The 19,074-nt window shown below is 36.5% G+C and overlaps 1 protein-coding gene across 1 annotated transcript; it reads right to left on the bottom strand.

Moving 5' to 3' along the window:
• Nucleotides 1–4,029: 4,029 nt before the first annotated feature.
• LOC139713237 (carboxypeptidase B-like) lies at nt 4,030–18,072 on the bottom strand. Its single transcript, XM_071624982.1, has 10 exons — nt 17,987–18,072; nt 17,373–17,454; nt 15,817–16,023; nt 13,553–13,654; nt 12,336–12,437; nt 11,427–11,519; nt 9,502–9,598; nt 6,988–7,187; nt 6,510–6,594; nt 4,030–4,449 (listed from the first exon to the last, which is right to left on the bottom strand). The coding sequence occupies exons 1-10, from the start codon at nt 18,061–18,063 to the stop codon at nt 4,253–4,255; spliced, it is 1,242 nt and encodes a 413-aa protein (XP_071481083.1). The 5' UTR covers nt 18,064–18,072; the 3' UTR covers nt 4,030–4,252.
• Nucleotides 18,073–19,074: the final 1,002 nt, after the last annotated feature.

The following is a 19,074-nucleotide window of genomic DNA, read 5'->3' as shown; positions in this document are numbered from 1 at the left end:
TTTCAAATGAGACATCTATGTGAGAGAACACAATGAACAACTTCGAATTTGTAAGGCGTGTACACTATAGACAATGCGTCTTCTTTGAATACAAAATTAAAATACGAGGTCAGGGACTTTTGGCATTCTTGACAATGGTCCCCATGTGACCACAGAAGCAAGTCGAATGGTATTGTTTTTTTTTTTGGTTTTTTTTTTGCTTGATGTAGGTAATAGATTGTAGTGTTAAACCCTTGAATCATATTTTGATCGATCAAACTATTGTAATTAGTCATTCTTGTAGAAAGTCGATTGTATTATTTAAGCGTACGGTACATTATATATATATATATATATATATATATATATATATATATATATATATATATATACGTATACATAGTTATGTATAAGTAGAGAGAGAGAGAGAGAGAGAGAGAGAGAGAGGGAGGGAGAGAGAGTTATCACCTGATTTTTTAGTGATTATTTCATTTATAATTTTGATGTGAACATGTATGTTACCAGATATTCCTATAAAATGTATATTCTCTTTTATAGATATGATTCTCGAGAACAATTTCTTATGAAGGTCCTGTAATTTGGAATAATATGTTAGATAAGTTTAAACAGTGTTCCACTTCAATTGATTTTGTAAGGAAGTATAAGTTTTATTCATTATAGAAATAATAATATGCAATATACTGTGAGATTTTATGCATGTAAGTTTTATTGACTGCCTGTTGTTCGTTCATGTACTGTTTGTTATTGTTGTTGTATAGCCCTTTAGCTAGTTGGTATTTGTCTTCTGAGTTTATTACCAGTAAATATTTGCCAGTGCTTGTTTTTTGTTGGTTTTTTTTAGTTCTTGCCATGTCAGTTCTGTCTTTCTACATTTTTTTCCTTTTTTTCTGTTTTTTTTTTTTATTTTCGTGTTGCTTGACTGTCTTTCTCCTTGTCTACGTTCATGTTCATTTACATGTATTTGTCTTCCATAACTTCAGAAACATTTTCTTTTTTATCTACACACTTGTAAGATGCAGTCAGCCACGGGTTTGATCTTCGATAGGCCAATGGCCTTAGTCATTCCCTCACATCTGCTGCAGTTCTTACGGTTTTTACTGTGTTTATATTTTACTTTAATTGTCCTTGTGCTGTTTGTGTTGTGTTAAGTGTATATTTCCGTGGTTTGATCTGTACATATCATACAGTCATTATGTCCATGTTTGTGCATTTTAAGAGATGTGAAATGAAATGAACTGAATATTGCTTACATAATTATATCTTACACACGTGGATAATATGCATATGATATACATGTATATATATATATATATATATATATATATACAATTCATAATGTATCTTAACAATAATGCCTTTGAAGACGTCGTCACTAGGTTATCACTTCCTTAATTTCCTTATATGATTGTCGCCGTATAAATTCCTTTGTCCCTTTTCCCGTTCTGTTCGTCTTGTGGCTCTGTTTCAATATGTTTAGCAACATAGTCTGTAAACTTTCAAAAATGACCGCAACAGACAAGAAATCCTGAAGGCATTGATGTTGTGTGGCAGTTTGACATTAAACAGATACAGTCAAACATGTCTTATCGGCTACTGAAAAATTAGCCTCACGAAATTGCTGTATTACAGACCTATTATAGCGGCCAGTGGTCACTAATTTTGCATCCCGTGGTGAATATCTACTTGCGTACGGCGGCCACAAAATTTAGCTGAACCGTAAATCAGCCATGAATACGATATCTTTAACGTTCATTACGTGAATTCTACCGATTCCTAGTTCAGTCAAAATCCCACAGACATGATTGACAAAATTAATGCAGCTCTTCGCCATGAAAATCCACCTTATCATTAACTTGTCTAGATTAGATCTAGGCTTCAGTAATGCCGCCCTGAACACATGCTTCAAAGGCAAAGACAACTAATAACGTTTTAGAATTTTACCAAAATTCCTACTAATTAGTGTTTAAATCCGTTTGAATAAGGACAATGTGCTACTTGTCTGAGTGTTGTTTGTTGTGTTCGTCAGCTTCGCACATTATCAATCCCCTCGAACTCACTCATGAACCCCATTCATGCAAACTGGTACGAACCAGAGCAGTTCCTCAGTGTTATTTTTCAAATCAAAAGAACAGAAGTAGGCAAGAAAAGGAGAAATTCAAATGATGTAAATGGGCAATTCCGCGGTTAGTAACGTTACATTTGAACAAATTTAGATATTTGTTTTTACTACTAAATTACCATTTATTCATTTCAGGTCAAAATTATGACAAAAACATGTTCATCTTTCCCAGGTTTATGATACAGAAAAAAATGGATACAATCCACGAAATATTAGAATTGCTATGGCAACTTAAAGGGCTGGTTAGTAACGTTACGAAAAAAGGACATGACAAAAAAATCAATGTCTTGTAACAAAAAGTGTGCAAAAATTAAAGTTACTTCAAACAAAGTGTTGCATTAATTTCAATTATCGCATCATGACAAATGTTCACACAAATTTTTTTAGCAGTTCGACCAATAATTTCTTAGCTAGACCCCCAAAAGCATGGTTAGTAACGTTACGGTTAGTAACATTACATTTGTCCGGAGTAATTCCGCAGGTCATTTCACCCTTTTGTAATTGACAAAATGTCACATGACTTCTGGAGTACTTAAATGTATTCATCTTTTACCCTTTAGCAAAACTTTATGGAAAAAATTTCAAAGGAACCCACTGTAATTTGCATTTAAGTGAATTTCAGCGTCCCCAGTCCCACATGTACATTTTCAATGATGGTTTTAGATCTCGCAAAATCAATAAATATGAAATATAAAATCTACTGAATTTGAAAGACCTTAATGATTGGTGAACATCCATGGCATTAGTTGAAACCTAAATTAAAGAGTTTGATAAAGAGGCACATTTCTTTTATCCATGTCATGTCCACCTAACTGCGGAATTGCCCAAATACAACAAAAATATCAATATAAGATACGAAGCTGCACTTTCAAACTTATTTGCTGGTTGTTATTTTTTTAAGAATAACTTGAGGTATTTTCTGCCATCATTAAATGCAAGTACAATGTATTGGCATTCAGAATGCCACCGACCTGTCTATAGCGGCCACTTTTCTTTCCCTTTTGTTGGCCGCTATAGACAGGTTTGCTGATAGGAATGTATGAATATATTTGACCTCCATATACATACAATGGTATATGCAGCGAATGCTCTTAAAACGATGGAGAGCAATGTACTGGTTTGCAGGGGCGGATCCAGGAATTCTGTAAAGGGGGGGGGGGCGTGACTAATATTTCTGGTGCCACTTCCGGGTTTCATTTCACGTTTTTTCTTTTTATTTCTTTTGTTTTTAACGAAAAATAAAGGGGGGGGGGCGTGCGCCGATTGCGCCCCCCTCTGGATCCGCCACTGGGTTTGTAAAATATATACCCATCCGTATACATGCACAGGTAATACACACACACACACATTTATATAAACTTACGCACGAATGTATACACGCATAAATAGCAAACATAATGATAAAAGACAAACACTTTTCTGCGCTTTTCATTGTGTATTATTTCGGGAGATTCAACGAATTTGAAATGCAATAATTGGTGTTTTTATCAGTTCAAGGCGACTCATTGATTTCATTTCGACTAAGGTCTGATTTCTTTTTTCAAATTCAAATTCAACAACACGAGGCAATATATGATACATCTATAATTATGAGAATAAAGCATCAAGTAATCATCAGTGCATCTTTATCCACATAATTATTCAATCCCTTGGTCCCATCAATGCGATTCTATCGTATGGTAACACATAAATTTCACTGTACTGCTGGTATCTCTTCTCATGCTTCAATATTATCATTTAAGGGGATGAAGGGTGTGTTTGATCTAAAGCTATGACTTTAATTTTACTACATGTACTGATTATACTGAATGATTATGGAATGATCTCATTTTAACACGGATGAAATCTAGAGTAGCTTCTACAGTCATCCAAATGTTCTACTATTAAACAGGCCATTGCCAACGTACTTACGTACGCACTAACTGCCATTATCGTCTCAGACACTGGGAACAACGTGCAGACCAGGTTGGTTAACACACTGTCTAATTACATTTTCGTGATCGGAGGAAAGATTTTTTTTTTATCAAGGTCAAGAGATGCTCAAGTAAGTCAACAAAATATAGGTTGGGACGTTCAGTCCAGGGCGACACCTATACCGTTGTACATGATAAAGGGCGCCGAATTTAAGACAGACTAGGGATGATCTATGGCGTAATCAATGTATGCCATGAAACCGTCGAATGTCTCCAAACCAGACGGCTCTATCTGCTCTTCGGGCAGCAGAAAGCCATAACCAAAAAGACCACCCTTGTCCCTGAGCTCAACTGTGACGGCGTACTTGGCTCCCAGGGTCTCATGGGCCCAATCCACGCTAACACCAGACGCTGCATCTGCACAACATGACAAAATAAAATGCAAACATCAAAACTTCAACCGTGGACGTATAAGAAACGACACAGGGGGGACAGGTATTGCACCAGAGCCATAGGTAGACAAAATAGGGTTACCCATAGCACTATTCAGTAGTTTGCGACGGGTCATCTCGTTACTAGTATATCGATGGTTGTTTTCACTTTTACTGAATAAAAAAAAAAAATTGCGATTAAAGGACAAGTCCACCTTCATAAACATAAGGATTGAGAGAATGTAGCAATATTAGTAGAACACATCATTGAAAGTTTGAGGAAAATCGGACAATCCGTTCAAAAGTTATGAATTTTTGAAGTTTTTGTGCAGTAACCGCTGGATGAGAAGACTACTGCAGTGTATGAATAACTTAGATGTCACATGCGTACAACAATATATTGAAAATATAAAGAGATTTTCACAAAATTTCATCTTTTGAAAAAAGTACACATTCCCTTGACTCGTTACCGACATATGTTATGGGTAATATTATTCCCCCTGCCCTTAGAAAGAGGCAAGTCAAGTGTTCTTTTGTTATGCGAAAAAAAGTGAAAATATGTTAAATTTTCTTTACATTTTCTTTATACTGTTGTACGCATATGACTCATAAGCTATAGTAGTCTCCTCATACAGCGGTTCCAACACAAAAATTTGAAAAATTCATAACTTTTGCATCGATTGTCCAATTTTCCTCAAACTTTCACTGATGTGTTCTACTAATATTGCTGCATTCTCTCAATCCTTATGTTTATGAAGGTGAACTTGTCCTTTAAGTAGCTGCTGCAGAAGCAGTAGGGGGAGGGGGATAGTAACCCCGGCGCAGGGCGCTGTAACCGTAATCTGGTAATAGCGCCCCGACGACTTGTATGCAATTTAGTTAAGTAATCAAGTGCACTGCGATGCTTGCAACTCAGTAAACAACTCATCGTTCAAAATGATACTTTGATTCGCAACGAAAAGCCATATATATATATATATATATATATATATATATAGGAACATTGAGAGGAATAATGATATAAAAGCTACACACCGTTTCTTCTTCATTCTCATATCTCACACATATGTGCAAAATTAATTCAGGAGATGCCAAAAAGCTGTTGTAGCGGTAATTTCTTTCACAAAACATTATTCCAATTTAATTCACCGGTACATGAATCTCATTAGGAGATCCACCTGAGGAACGCGGCTGGTTGTTATTCCTAACTCTCTGCCCCAAAGAAGAACATGCAGGTTCTTTGCGAGTCAGTCATTTCGTCGACGAAATGATCATTTCGTTAACGGAATGAACATTTCGTCGACGAAATGACTGATTTCGTAACGAAATAGGCCATGCGACGCTTAGTGTTCCATACAGCTTGCACCAGTTCGCAGACTCAGGTCGCACAGTGTTGGTCATCTGAAAGCAGAGCTCACAATCATAGTCAAGAAATTAACCCTTTGAATCTTAAATGAATCGGTTATGTATTCAGAGTTGAAGTGATTAAGCCATGAAGACATCTTGAAAGGAATGGGTTATACTTATTGAATCATCAAGCAAACTTTTAACTTTTAACTTTTAACATCGTCTCATGCACTGGTATACCGGAAGGGTCCTGAGGCGGTGATAATAAAAGCATTCGATAAACATTCACAATCTACATGTTATGTGTGTGTGTCTTTTTAATCGAAATACTGTTTAATGGGAACATTTACATGCCCTCTTTAGGTTTACTTATCTTCTCTTCTTGTGGGGGTCTTGGTTAACTCAAATAACAGACCTGAATGACATTAAGTGCAATGCTCTTTGATATCAGCAGTATGTCGTAGAAAAAGATACTAGCAGAAGCGTAAATAGTGTTAAAAGAAAAAGTAATGGTACTAGAAAGGCAGTATTAGCAGTAGCAGTATGGTAGTATTAGGAGGAGAATTGTAATACTAGTACAAAAAAAAAACTACTAGTTGCAAACTTGCAGCAACAGTAACGGGTGTAGAGGTTGTAGTGGCACTATTAAACCTTAGACTTTATGGCTACATCAGTACATCAAATCGCATAAATACGTACAGAGCGTTTCAGCAGAGGGTCCAACGGTGTATTGAGTTCCGTATCTCTTTGCTAGCGCCTTGCTCGCAAGTTCTCCCGCCGCTTGCTAGGTGGATTCATGAACAATAGAATTTACACGACACTTGTATATCACATGCAAGTTATTCCAGTATTCAAGTTTCTGCATTATTACATCATAACACCATCAGGTTAATATGTAATTGTTGATACTTGTTCTTTTTCGACAGAAGTGCAAAGGTGAGCTATTCAACTTCCTTTCTTTTGTGTAACTAAACTACATTTTGTACATTGCGAGGTTAATTATGCCACTTAATTACTGTGTTGTTTTTGCTTACGTTTGTTGTACAATGTGTTCTGGACTTACACTCGTATCAAAGATTTTATGGAGAGGTTCATTTAAATTTTCTGTTTTGTAAAGGTATACAATTTAGGCGACATTACTGGGAAAATGTAAATGTACTATAAAGAAAGCTCTTACGTGGTCCACCAAATCGTCGGAACTGTCAGCAATGTAAGACCAGGGTGAGAGCCAGAGCTGTGAGTAGCTGTGGACATCAATGAACACTGCCACGTTACCCAGCTGCGAAAGGTATTCTGTAGTATGCAGTACCTCGGGTTCCGACAATGGATTTGGACCGCGGTAAGTGTCGGAACGTGGTGAAGTGCTCGCACCGGCACCTGAAAAGAGCATGAAAAAAAGAGGGAATTATAAGGACAGAGACGCAAGCGTGTGTGTGTCGAGGAGGGTCGAGGACGTGCATATTCGATTTTGAGAGAGCTTCTACTTTTCCAGAGCAAATCTATAATATGTAGCAGGTCGATAGAGTATACATAATGACCACATCGCAGATCATGGGTTTGCTTGTAACTAAATTTTACACAACCAGTTGACAACTGTGTTAGGGCACTCTGACTCATTCTACAGTACCGGCAACCATTTAATGTCGGGTTTTTGATTACCTCCTTAAATTGTCTTCCTTAAATTGGTAGCTCTGAATTTCACTGTATATGAATGTGAAAAAAAACAACACAAAAGGAATGCATGTAATGTTCGTCAATACGAAATAAAACATAAACTTTAGTTTGTCAAAAATTAGCTGCGATGTAGGAATGAATCACAGCAACTGAAAAACTTGTATAATCTTATTCTGCGACCGAATGAAGGGTTCTTTGTTATTTAAAATGAAGCATTAAGAAATAGATTTCAGATTTACAATGTGTATGATAAGTACTTATATCAATGATATTTGTGTCGGGTTGTCTTTATTGCAACTTATTGACAAATTGCCTTAATTGACGATAATTAGACCGATTATTCAAGTTTGTTTGTTTTTTCTGGTACTATCCATGATAAAAGTCATGGGCATATACATACTCGGACTGGGCTAGAATAACGACCACCTGATTGGTAGACAGGGCACAGGCGTCATATCAATTACACACGACTGAGTCTCTGTCCCATAGCAATTGGTGGTTCTGATTCCTATAGCAGCTGGTGCTGCGTATTCATTCAAAAAAGTGATTCTTGCGTTGCGTTGTATTAATCTATCGGGTTTATTGCAACCGTGTACAATGTTATGTATATGTATATGTATACGTATATACACACATTGGTGTAGTATGCATATGAATATGCATAATATGCATATTCATATACATATTATGTATATGTATAATATATGTTTGTTATGGCTACTGCTAGAACACACTGTAATAATCAATGAAGGGCATTTTATTAATAAGTTGCCACGTCACAAATGCACAATAATTCAAAGACCACAAATGAGAATACTTGGACTTGATGGCAACAATCCAATCTCATCTATTGATGAAGGGCACTTCGTCAATAGGTTGCATTGTCATAAATGCACAAAGATTTAAAGGAACATAAATGAGAATTCTTGCACTTGATGCGTGGCTTAATCCAATCTCCTACACTTAGAGCCAAGCATTGCCTATCGCTTACCGAGTTACAGATAAAAAGCTTCGTAGGGATGATATAGTTTTTGGCTGAGATGAGGATTGAGATTTTGATATTTACGAGATATTTAGAAACCAGTAATGGCATATGATTTTGAGAGGAATTCCCATTATTTGATTGAAATCGGGCTAGAAATGGTCAACATATTCAAAAACAAGGTAAAACAAAGTGATTATAATAAAAAGTGGATCTTCGACTTTTTATTGGGACCTCTTTGTTTCTGGATATCTCACAAAAAAAAAAAAGCTGTAAACCTAAAGCCCCACCTCAAACAAAACTATCATCACTTTGAGCTTGCTTATATTTGTGACAATTGTTTCATAATAATATGCGTTTATGTATAATAAGTTATGATTATGATTATGGTTCCATGGTTTCTTTTCTTGTTGCCGTCACTAAGAGACTTTACCGTCTTCAATTTTTTCGGCCATAAAAGAAAATGTAAACAAGAGGAAAGAAAATGTAGATTTTGAGAAACATCAAAACATGATTATTGTCTATAAATCATAGTTGACTATTCCTGCAGACATGATGATAAATTGACATGTCATTCGAATCTTCAGCATTCAAACAATCCGCAGTCTAAAAGTCATCTCAGTCCTTTATCCTCGAATTTTCTTTTGCAAGCACTGGTGTCGTGGTATCTGCCTTGAAATTTAGAAATAATGGTGTTTCTGCACTAGCCGCTTGTGCCTTTGTTAACCATCTTCTTTTTTCTTATTCCTTAGCTCTAAAAGTTGACGCGACATACAGTTTTATTTGATAAACTGGAGAGTTTACTGTCAGTCCTTTTTAGTAGGTCCTTCCCATACCGACACTATCCGACAGCATTATGATTTTCATCCAACGAAATTAGAAAATGTATGGAAAATTGGCTATATTCTTTATAATGGATTGTGCTGGACATGATTATAATCGTGACGCATTTTTTTTTTTACTCCTGCATACGTCACGTTGAAAATGGAAAGAAAAGTTGATTGGACATTGACAAATCGTTGTATTGTAGATTACCTCCCCACTTATACGGGTAGTTTCGATTGCCATCCACACCCACTTGTGAGCTGCCTTCGAGCTCGGATCGTGTCTTCCTCCACATGCGGTCTACGTCCTGAAAAGAACGAGTATCAAGCGTCAAAAGGCGGGAAAAGCAAAAACGTGACAGACGAAGTATGAAAGCACACGACATTATAATGTGCATAATAATGGTGAAATGAGGGCTGAGTGACGAACGAATGGGATAGACAGAGTAGTTTGTGGTCCACAGATGACTGATTTCAATTTTACGCGTTCACATTCTTAAAAAATTAGATTCCAAATTATATTTACTGTCCTCTCTTTTGCAGCTTTCTCTGCGCACCACGCATGTTTTGTCCGTTGTTATCAAATAACTTTTTACACCTAGAATCTATACATTTTGGAGTTTTATTTTCATTGTGTTTTTGTTTCCTTTTGGGTTTGTTTTGTTATTTTTTCTTTAGTTGACCTTAAGGAATAGAGTATTTTTAAATGAATTTAAAGATTGAATGAACTTACATTCATTCTTGTATGATAATGAAAAGGAAATGATTGAATATCTAATTTGATTTTTAAAAGTTCAACGCTCATTTGTTTCGTTATCTTAAATCTGTGGCCCGTTGCATGAAAGTTACAATTATGGCAACTTTGTCATCCAATGGTAACTTCCATGGAATTCTTGATTTTGATTGGCTGGTGAGTATTGTTGCCATGGTAGTTACCACTGGATGGCAAAGTTACGACAATAGTAACTTTTATGCAACAGGCCCCTGATCTTCTTACAACAGACAATCATATACAATGTGTAGCACCAAATCAAAGCAGAATAAATCGATGCTGGTGGATGAGTATAACTAGTGCATGTAACCATTTTCCCCAACAAAGTGCAAAGATTTCAACTTCTAGTTGTTAAAGAGCTCTAAATAAGAAATGTTTTTTCTATTTACAATAAATTGTTAAAATCTAATCTTTTCCTCTTCATATGAAAAGACATAAAACACGAGTGCATAACATGGTGGTTCTGACATTGATAACACTTTCCAAACATACGATCTTATGATACAAAAATAGATAAATAAATAAATAGAATAATAAATCAATCGAGAAATGAAAATGTGCGCCTCCTTCTTTTACACTTTCATCACCATTCCAAAGCTTCCCCAACCCTACATGGTATTTTTCAAATCTTTAGACTTCGAGTGTTTTTCGATTCGTAATAAACATCGAGTCTCGTCATAGGGAGGTGATCCTACACACTTTTTACTTCTGCGACGAAAGGAAAAAATCACTATGGAGTGTCCTTCCAAAAGAAAACGTTGTACCGTCGCGTGAATGAATTTCGGGCGTTTGTGCTCGTGTTTGTATTGTTCAGCTGGTTTTTAATGGTTGAGTGAATTCAAAGAAATGGCAAGAAACAATACCCTTCCATTGTTCTTCCCCGTCCATCCCATTCAGGCTTTATGTTTTTCTTCTTTAGCTTCAGAAGTGATTTACCGATAGAAGAATTGGCATCTAGGATTTTTTTTTCTATTCTGATATAATTTTATGTTTTAAAGATGGATTTATAACTTAAATGAACGAAAAGAGCATTCGAGATTTGAGTATGAGTCGTGATGCGAAATACCACAAATTGTGTGTATACCGCGGTGCATTTCTCACTTACCACACACACACACACACTTCCTGTCTTGTCCACAACGAGAAATATAGAAAAAAGTACTTTCTGGCCACTACCATAGTATTTCATGAATGAGGTATTACCAACTGAAATACTGCGGTATATAAAATTGGTATTTCGCCAAAGATTCTATAGTACCAACATTAATTGCAGTGTATTCAACAACACAATAATTCACATGTGAACGGGCATACTGTGATCACTTTGCCGGGAAAACACTCAAAATTTTGAAAATGATGCTTACCCAAGAATACTTATAGCCGTCAACATTCAGTAAGGGAACAATGATAAAGTCGAACTCCTCCAGATAACCCTCCAAAGTATCCAGGTCCAAAAGCTTCATGAAATAAAATCAGTAGGAAAAATCTGATAGCGTACTTTTCATATCACAATGTATAGTATCCAGTTTCAAAGATTTTCACCTAGATTTAATGTTCAAATCAGGCGAAAGCAAGAAAATCAGTAGAAATTATCAGCAAGGATAAGATAAATTTGAACAATCTGTCAACTTTCTTGGATTCAATCCAAATCTGGATGAGACGTTTACAATGATAAGTGACGTAACAATAGTAGGCGCTAACAGAACACAGAGAAATCTTAAAGAGAATTGAGGTCTTCAGCAGGATCTGCATCTTTCTTGATTACAGCATCATTGTCATTATCACAATCCATTTTACTTTCGAATCATATAAATAATCGTCAAAAATTCATCAAGGTTACAGTTTGAAACAGTGATTGTCTTTACGTTTCAGGAACGTGTGAACGATCACGTGGAATGAACATGTACTGGTGAATCACAGTTTGTTGGGATACACACACACACACACACATTATATATATATATATATATATATACATACATATATATATATATATATATATATATATATATATTATGATTATGTGTGTGTGTGTATGTGTGTGTGTAAAGCTATCTTTTTTTCTGGTCAGTTTCCCTTTCTCTCTTTTCTCTCTCTCCCTCTCCCTCTCTCTCTCTTTCTCTCTCTCTCTCTCTCTATATATATATATATATATACATATATATATATATACCTTGCTACAAAAATATTTCACAAACTGCAAAATGAAGAATATGTATATGGACTTGTATATCTATCTTGAGAATGAGGGCCGGGTATACGATCGACTGTACCAATTTAGTCATATAAATGACAGTAGCGGGTGAGATCCATTCTCGTGCGTGAAGGCCGCCCTGCATGTACACGACTTTCTTGCCCGTACCTCCAGAGCTGACCTAATAAGAAAAAGAACACAAAAAATGAATAAGCTGAACAAACAACAAAAATCCTGAAACCAAACACATGGGGAATGAGAGACTGAAAAAGAAGACAGTGCCTTTGGAAAGATAAGCGACATCATCCAAGAAGCTTAAGAGAGAACAAATAAAAATCTCAAAGATAAACGTACAATTCAGTGAATAATGATATTTGATAATATACAATTTATAAGATTTTTATGATTATGGATATAACTAACATATACTTCGCCCTTACCTTTTTATCTTTACACCATGTAATTAATTCTCTCTCTCTCTCTCTCTTTCTCTCTCTCTCTTTCTCTCTCTCTCTTTCTCTCTCTCTCTCTCTTCCTTCTCTACTGCATGACAGCGACCAAGCAAAGGTGTGTAGGGATTAGTCAAGCGTTTGTGTTTCGTGTCCTAATTTGTTTCATAATGTATTATCATCATTTTTATAAGCAGTATATTAATCATGTTATTTGTTGTACAATATTATGTGAAAGAATGCACCCTACAAGCATTATTCATTCATTCGTTCATTTCATTTCATTTATTTCAATTTATTGTCCATAAAATGGAAAGTTTTTTTATGATTCAAGCAGTATACATAAATGCAAAAATAAAGCACACATTTCAAAATGAAACACAGAAAAAAAACACATATGTCATTGATTCATATAAAATAACACAGAAAAACTTAATCTAAACTCCATATCATCAATACATACATTTCATCAATAGGTGTGTTCAGTATTCAAAGTCTTTTAAACACTAAAATATGGGATAGATATATTCTTTTAAATTTTCATTTCGTTTCCTGCTTTCATGTGGTTGCCCTCCATTTCACTTTTTTTTTTTTTTTTTTTTTGGTTCAACCGGTTGATATGTATTTTGAAATAGACTCTGGTATTTCGCCTTTTTCAAACATATCAGTGATTTACCTCTTTCAACTCCATCTCCCTTTTCATTATATTTTTCTTTTTGGCGTATTGCCTTTTTTGGAAATGAGATAGTAGGAATCGTGAGTTTTTGTCTGTAGATCTGACATCCAGTGGAATCGCCTATTTTCCTTCTCTTCTCTTTGAGCAGAATGGTAAGGAAGCAAAAATCACCTTCAAAGCGTATATTTGTTCCTGATCTTTTCCTGACGTGGCAATCCTAAACTTGGTGACGTAGGAAGAGTATGCCACCATGTCGTCCATCCATGCACACATCTGTACGTAAACCAGAAAAGAGTATCTGATAAACACGAAAACACTTGTCATTCGTTTTACAGACTATTCTACATACACTCTTAAAAACGATGTAGTTAAATCTTTGACTAGAATTTTTTACTCAACAAGATTTAACTAGAAAATCAGTCGCTTTTCGATGAAATCCGTGGCTCTGCACTGCTTTTCTTGACAGACGGGTATATCTAGATGCCAGAGTCATTTTAAGATGAGATTCTGGAAATACCTTCAGGGCTTGATCACTCGTATATAGTTCAAGTTCCATCTCAGCAGTGGGTGTATCATGTAATCGTAAGGACCAAAACATTACGTACGACTACTGATGTACGCGATAAGGATACCTTACTCACCTATATCATATCTAGTAACGGGTAATAGCTATATGTATCAGTGTTACAGTCGGTAGGTCTGTGGCGCCGGAAAATGTGTACAAACGCCAGGAAATGTGCAAACGCCTTGCCGAAAAATGTGCAAAGGGGGGGGGGGGGGGGGGAGGGCATGGAAAATGGGTCAAAATTGTAATAGTTGCAGCATAAACTTCTCTCTAAAATCTCATGGCAGACTTTAACCACACATGGCAGGCAGTATTCCTAGGTATTAGCATGTCCCCTTTGTTGTTGTTGTTGTTGTTATCATTTTTGTTGTTGTTGTCGTTGTTGTCGCTGTTCGAAGGGCAACAAGTCGGGGGGGGGGGGGGGGGGGGGGTGGGTGGGGGAAAGGGGAAGGCAAAGGCCTCAATATATAGGATTGAGAATTAGTCAAATGGTAGAACTATAATGATCTTGTCAATTATTTTACTCGGTATTTTGTTGCACCCAGCTGACCCTAGGCTTTCATCTAAGTATAGACTTGATTATAGTGTTTTTTTTTTTTTTTTTTTTTTTTTTTGTTTTTTTTTTTGGGGGGGGGGGTTGTTTTTAAGAGCGTACGCCCTAGGGTCTTTAAAGTCTGGAACAAATAGTGGTACAGAGTGGTTTGTCGGCAAGAGCAAAAAAACCTGCTGTTTTATACTGGTCAGAGGTGTAGGCACTGCTACCTGATTTCCAACTTTTTAAAGGGGCATTCCAGACGATTTTCATAATTTCACATCATGTAGTACATAAATTGACAGCTTCTTGTATAGATTCGTGGAATCTAATGTGTTCCTTGAACAGAGACACCAATAAACTGAAAATCTTGAACAAATTACACTGAACAGTGTTAATGAAATCAGAAACTCACATATTTCAGAAATGTGGCAGTGTAATTCCTTTACAATACTGCTTGCTCAACAAGTTCACCTGTGAAAATATCTATGCATCCCTTCTTATGCTTCTGCTTCCTTGAGCCCCAACTCATACATTCCTATGGTAAGGATGCCATGTCATCATCCTTGTTCATTGTAATTTGTTATACATTTGAAAATATTATCATTCTTCATCCCAATCACTATAAATTCTGAAACTCTGTACTCAGTTTAACTAATTTATAGTTGCTCAAATGTAAAAATCTGAAAATCATCCGGAGGTCCCCTTTCACTACACTCATCCCAGCAAGAATTGCACTTGGGGGATCACAAATTAATATCTATCACCCATTCATTCTTTTCGGAAATGAGTCATCAATCCATCAGTCACTGGCTCAGTAATTATTTATTTGTCCAAATGGATTCTTCTCTTGTTCCGAAATCACAAGTCATTAAAAACATTGAAATGAACACGTAACAACCATTATCATAACAATGAAAGAAGGTATAAAGTCAATAGTATACAAGCACATTTTAAAAACGGTTATACGGCCTATCATAGGTACATTACACGGTAGCTATGACAACTCCCCCCCCCCCCCCCAAAAAAAAAGAGGCATTTTGATGACAGAGGACACTTAGAATCGAGCACGTAATAGAGATAAATTAAGTGTCCGTTAAACTAAGGATTAGAATGTACTTATAACGCTTTGAAGGTCCCTTTGAAAACCCTTAATTGATTGCAGCTATGATACCAGAGTAGCATCTCAAATCATACGGACGATTCATCGTTTGGTGATACATAAGTGAATACAGCGTCAAGATTTATATTGTCTCCAAAGACATTATACGGAAAGCAAAATGGCCACTTTCTTAGAACGTAAAAGATGACAGACTAGGCCCTACACAAAAAGCTAACCTGTTCATATGTGTTGTAGTTGTTGTAACTGAAGGTCGCAGAAGCTCTGTCCATGTCCCTTTCGTAATCGATGAGGGCCTGGACGTCCTCGATCATAACGGAATATTCGATGCCGGCCTCGTCGAGGAGATGCTTGAGCCATGATTGGTACCGAGGCGCGACCATGACGTCGGCCGGCTTGTTCAGCGAGGGAACCCAGAAGTCCAGCTGAGGATAAACAACGTTTAAAATCATGAGAACTTGCATAGTCCCTTTCTGCTTTATAACATATCCAATCTTGGAGGGATTTCGTTGCAGAAGTTATCCTTTTGACATCTCTAATTTTGCCTTCCTTAATGTTGTTGGGTATCTTACATTTGAGATATCTGTGATGGATCCAGGAATTCCTTAAGGGGGAGGGGGCAAAAAATGTCCCTGGTGTCTCGTCGTATAATCACATGACGAGGGGAAAAAAAACCAAGCAAACAAAAAACAAAACAAAAAGCAAAAAACTTTTCAGCTCAAATTTCTGATATTTAAATATAAAAAAATAAAGGTGACCGCATGCCCAATGCTACCTCCCCCCTCTTCATCCTCCACTGGAAAGCCTATAGTGAATGCACAATGTTAGATTAGTATGCACTAAATCAGAAGGAAATTACAATAAGAAATGCCGACACAAGCTAGAAATAGTGGTTTGAATCTTCTAAAGTCGGTTACAATATACATAATTGTGAGAATCAGGAATAGACATTAACAGATTTAAGAAGATTCGAAAAATTCTGCAACCTTTACATTTTGTTTCACTCTTCCACAATTATACATCAAATCAAATTTCAAAATCTATACCAGATTGTGATTGGTACGAGATCTACCTCGGTTCGTTCGCATTTCCCCATCCCTTATGTCTCCAAAAAGAATCTTAAAAGACTTTCCTTTTTTTATGCTTATCTGTGACTGACTTTTATTGTGAAGTGCTGTGAAACCAGTCATTGACTGTGTACGGGGGTTATATAAATGATCCGATTGTACTGTATTGTATAAAAAAAGACAAAGTCCTACGGTTAGGAAATGTAAGTCGGGGAATTAAGTTGCGTAAAGAAGGCTATAGAACTGTATATCGGGGGTAATATTTCGGTATACAGTATATGATTATCTTAAAATAGTAAACGGGATGTATGTAAGTCCTGTCAACCCTTTCAACCAGGAGTAATAAGTGTTACGTTGTCCCTAATTTTCGCACTTACGATTTTTTTTTCAGTAAATGATGGTTGTCTGTTGAACACAAACCTTTTGAACACATAAAACAATCCTTTAATTGGTGGCCTCATATGTTATCAGCAAGAATAGTAACGGATGTTTGTTATTGCGCACTGATGGGAAAATTGTAACTATCCTTTCCACGATCTACTTACAATGACAGTCTACATTAAACGCGTTCGAACGACCAAATTTTTGTATCTCTCTCTCTCTCTCTCTATGGTATATATATATATATATATATATATATATATATATGCTTATACATCTATTTTTTTATTATACATGATTATGCCGAAACATTTTACCACGCCTACCTTGTCTTCTTGGGTTTCAATCAGGCGATGAATTACGCTTCGCTGATGCTCATCCCTGGGCTCGATGCGAAGTGTCTGGTAACTAAAAACATAAATACGAAGCAACGAAATCAACAAAAGTATACATCATGATCATCAAAAGTTTAGGCTCACTTTACACACTCTGTAGTACCTCCGATATACCACACGTCGATCATCTCTCGTGTAACGCATACTATTATAACGAAATAATAAGAAAGAGAAATCTTTCGATTATACAGTCAAAACTCGATGTAAATAGATCTAATAAAATATCATAACAAAAGTCTTCTCTCTCTCTCTCTCTCTCTCTCCAAAGAGAAAAAATATATTTACTTACTAGCTTCTTTATTTGCTTATCTCTGCCTTTTCCTTTTCCTTATTTTTTTGTTTTCAACTGAAAAAAAAAAAAACCCCCACAAATGTTTCAGGCTACAGCTGTGAAATTTTTTAAAAAAAAAAAGAATAATAAACTGCTACGACGGCAGAATTTCTCTTTGGCAAGCCATTACTTTGTCCTGAGGTTCCACGTCATCAACTAATTCATTAAAAGCAAACGAATGAAAAAAAAACAAAGTGTCGTAAGAGCGTGATACCCATCGTAGCGGACGCGCTCCGCCAGAGAAGCGACGACTAGTAGAGAAAAGACCACGAATCTCATGATGGCAGTCATGTCGAAACGACGAATGAAGAAACAGTCGCAGTGTGGTCTGATTAAAACTGCTTCTTGACGGAGAGATCCTCTCCTATCTTTTGACCACGCCTACGTGAGTTACGTGTGCACTTGGCATACGTGTTCGAAAAGAGGAATATTGAAAGATTACCAGCGTGATCTTCCGGACCGGGGAGACCCTCTCTTGGCCACGCCCACAGAAGGTGACATGCGCACTTGGCAGTCGTGTCGAAAAGACGAATGAGGACAGAGTCGTCTCGTGGTCTGGTTAATTACTAGTAAAAGCAGGGAGCTGGATCCCACCTCCCTGGTAAAATACTTCTTCTTGACGGGGAGACCCCTCCCCCTTCTCTTCAGGACGCCAACGTGACTGACGTATGCACTGCGCAGTCGTGTGGAAAAGACGAATGAAGAAAAAGTCCTGGAAATAGACCCGCCCCCATCTCTTGACCACGCCAATGTGAGGGAGTGACATGCCCACTGTTTGTTTGCTCCCTAAACCATGCTTGCGGATGCTTCGTTTGTCATTCTGAGCATTAATCTTGCTTTTACCTCATCGATATTAATTATTGATAATCAATAACTGAGAAGGTAGCACAATGTTACCAAAATAGATGCTACCTTGTCATATGCGTCGTGTAAAATTTAATAGCGCTAGAATAACCTAACCCGACTTAATTGTACTCACACAACATGTTACCAAGTTAAAGGTCAAATCTTGATACTTTGCCTCGTAGTTAGGTTTTGTATTTCATATATTATGGTAAGTAAAATATGGTAATGTCCATTTTCATGTGAAGACATAGTGGTCAAGCCTTCTTCAGAGATGAATCTCTTCTTGAAGTATGCTGATTATTTGTTTAACGTGTCCAAGAGAAATAGAGAACTAAGAATTCAGAGAAGTAGACGCCAAACTGTATACTAGTAATTAGTTGGATTCAGTGAGTGCAGAATTGTTAGTAAAACATATGAGTTAAGTTGAAGAAAAGTCGAATTTTGTTTCAACGTTAT

This window comes from Diadema antillarum, unplaced genomic scaffold, assembly GCF_040938485.1.
Source record: "Diadema antillarum isolate AM-2024a unplaced genomic scaffold, OU_Dant_1.0 seq00001930_RagTag, whole genome shotgun sequence".
In the NCBI taxonomy this organism is placed as follows: domain Eukaryota; kingdom Metazoa; phylum Echinodermata; class Echinoidea; order Diadematoida; family Diadematidae; genus Diadema; species Diadema antillarum.
Note: the sequence above shows the minus strand (reverse complement) of the source record. Positions and strands in the feature narration are given on the sequence as shown.

Bases quoted from the DNA above. Each gene is read 5' to 3' on its own strand.
- LOC139713237 (XM_071624982.1), bottom strand. From the start codon at position 18,063: ATGACTGCCATCATGAGATTCGTGGTCTTTTCTCTACTAGTCGTCGCT. The intron at 17,455-17,986 runs GTATCACGCTCT...TTATGTTTTTAG, and splicing joins GAGCGCGTCCGCTACGATGG to TTACCAGACACTTCGCATCG. The intron at 12,438-13,552 runs GTGATTTTTGCT...TTTTCTTATTAG, and splicing joins AACAAATATACGCTTTGAAG to GTCAGCTCTGGAGGTACGGG.